General features: G+C 44.7%; 1 protein-coding gene across 1 annotated transcript; it reads right to left on the bottom strand.

Moving 5' to 3' along the window:
* Window positions 1–294: 294 nt before the first annotated feature.
* Window positions 295–1,203, bottom strand: LOC133052270 (vomeronasal type-1 receptor 4-like). Its single transcript, XM_061137074.1, has one exon. It carries the CDS (start codon window positions 1,201–1,203, stop codon window positions 295–297), a length of 909 nt encoding a protein of 302 aa, XP_060993057.1.
* Between the last annotated feature and the right edge of the window lie 331 nt (window positions 1,204–1,534).

The raw sequence follows: 1,534 nt of genomic DNA, 5'->3' as shown, positions 1-1,534 counted from the left end.
TGCCCCACAGCCAAATAATAACAAAAACTAACTGAATAACATCAGTAAGCATGGCAAAGTTCATATCACAAGAAAGAAATTTGTATCGTCTGTGAAGGTGCAGGGATCATAACTAGACTTACTATGATCTAAACAAGTGCCCATTTATTGTGTTGTCTACCTGAAACTAATGCAAGTTTAGGTGTTAATCATACCTCAAAAAAGTGGATACTGAGTACTTACAGAATAATTGTGGTTATTATTATTGAAGGTGTCTACTAGATATTTAGCACTTTAACCATACATTCTAACAAGTCAAGAGCAGAACCTAGGAGTTCTAGGATCTCTAAGAAGCAGCAGGAAAGGGGAAATGGTGGGAAAACAGGAAGCCAATACATTAGAGGTCTGTATCAAACATAGACGAATATCAAAGAAGGCTGTAATATAAAAAGACAGAACAGAATTTAGCGAGTAGAAGGTAACGAAGGTGACCACCAGCATCAGGATGGTGCGGGCAGCTCTGGTCTCCGGGGGGCATCCGTGGTGCCCAGTGGGGGTGTGAATATACTGCACCCTCTGGTGGTGTCTGAGCAGGAGAAGCACGATGGAGCCACTGGACCAGACCATGAGGGTAAGAAACACGACATCAGAGACCGACCACAAGTAGCCTAAGCCTATGACATTACCTGAGACTGAGCAGAACCAATTGCCTTGGGAATCAGTAGAGTTGTGAGTGTCCCACGGACCAGTGATTTTCAGAGGAGCAAGGATGGACATTACGAGACTGAACATCCAGCAGGTGCAGCAGGAAGGACCAGTGACCCTGGGGGCCCTTCCTCTGAGCATCAGCCACTCCGCTCTCCTGGGGATGAGAGTGAAGGCCTGATAGGTGCTCAGGACGCAGGTGGAGCACAGGACGGTGTTATGAGCCACTCTCTGTATATAATGCACAATTTTACACCCAAGACTGGACAGGGGATTCCTTGGAATAAAAGCTGCCATTGTGTGGGGAACCCCAGGGGCCAGAAGAACCAAGAGATGGGCCACTGCCATGTGGGTATGAATCATGTCTATGGATCTCTGGCTATGGCCAAGCAAGACTGGAGAGATGCTATGGAAGAAAAGGATGACATTGACCAGGGACCCTATCACTATCTGTATAAGATATGTGATTTTCAGAGCAGCCTGACTTGTGGTTCTCAGGGCATCTTTGTGAAAAAACATGGAGAGGATGTCAAGAGTGTACTGGAGCAGAGAGAAGGCTGTGCTGGTGATGACATCAGCTGTCTTCTTACAGAACCAACACTGGACAAGGATCCCCACATTTTATTTGTCCTGAAAAAAAAGAGTCTCACAGTCTAGAGAATGACTTTACCAGGATAACATAATCCAGACACCAGTTAAAGCATTCACCATTATTTATTTGCTTTTGCTTTGTATTTACTTTTACATCCTGATGTTCGAGCTCCATGCAGGGTCTACAAAGTGATCGTTATATTTATTATGTTCAACAGCATTGTTGGTCTAGTTCACCCATTTTTGTCACTATTCACAT

The sequence above is a fragment of the Dama dama genome, chromosome 4 (genome assembly GCF_033118175.1).
Source record: "Dama dama isolate Ldn47 chromosome 4, ASM3311817v1, whole genome shotgun sequence".
Classification (NCBI taxonomy): domain Eukaryota; kingdom Metazoa; phylum Chordata; class Mammalia; order Artiodactyla; family Cervidae; genus Dama; species Dama dama.
The sequence above is the reverse complement of the archived record's forward strand: the minus strand, read 5'-3'. Positions and strand labels throughout refer to the sequence as shown.

What these genes read in the sequence shown, in the direction of transcription:
- LOC133052270 (XM_061137074.1), bottom strand. Translation starts at nt 1,203, where the DNA reads ATGTTTTTTCACAAAGATGCCCTGAGAACCACAAGTCAGGCTGCTCTG.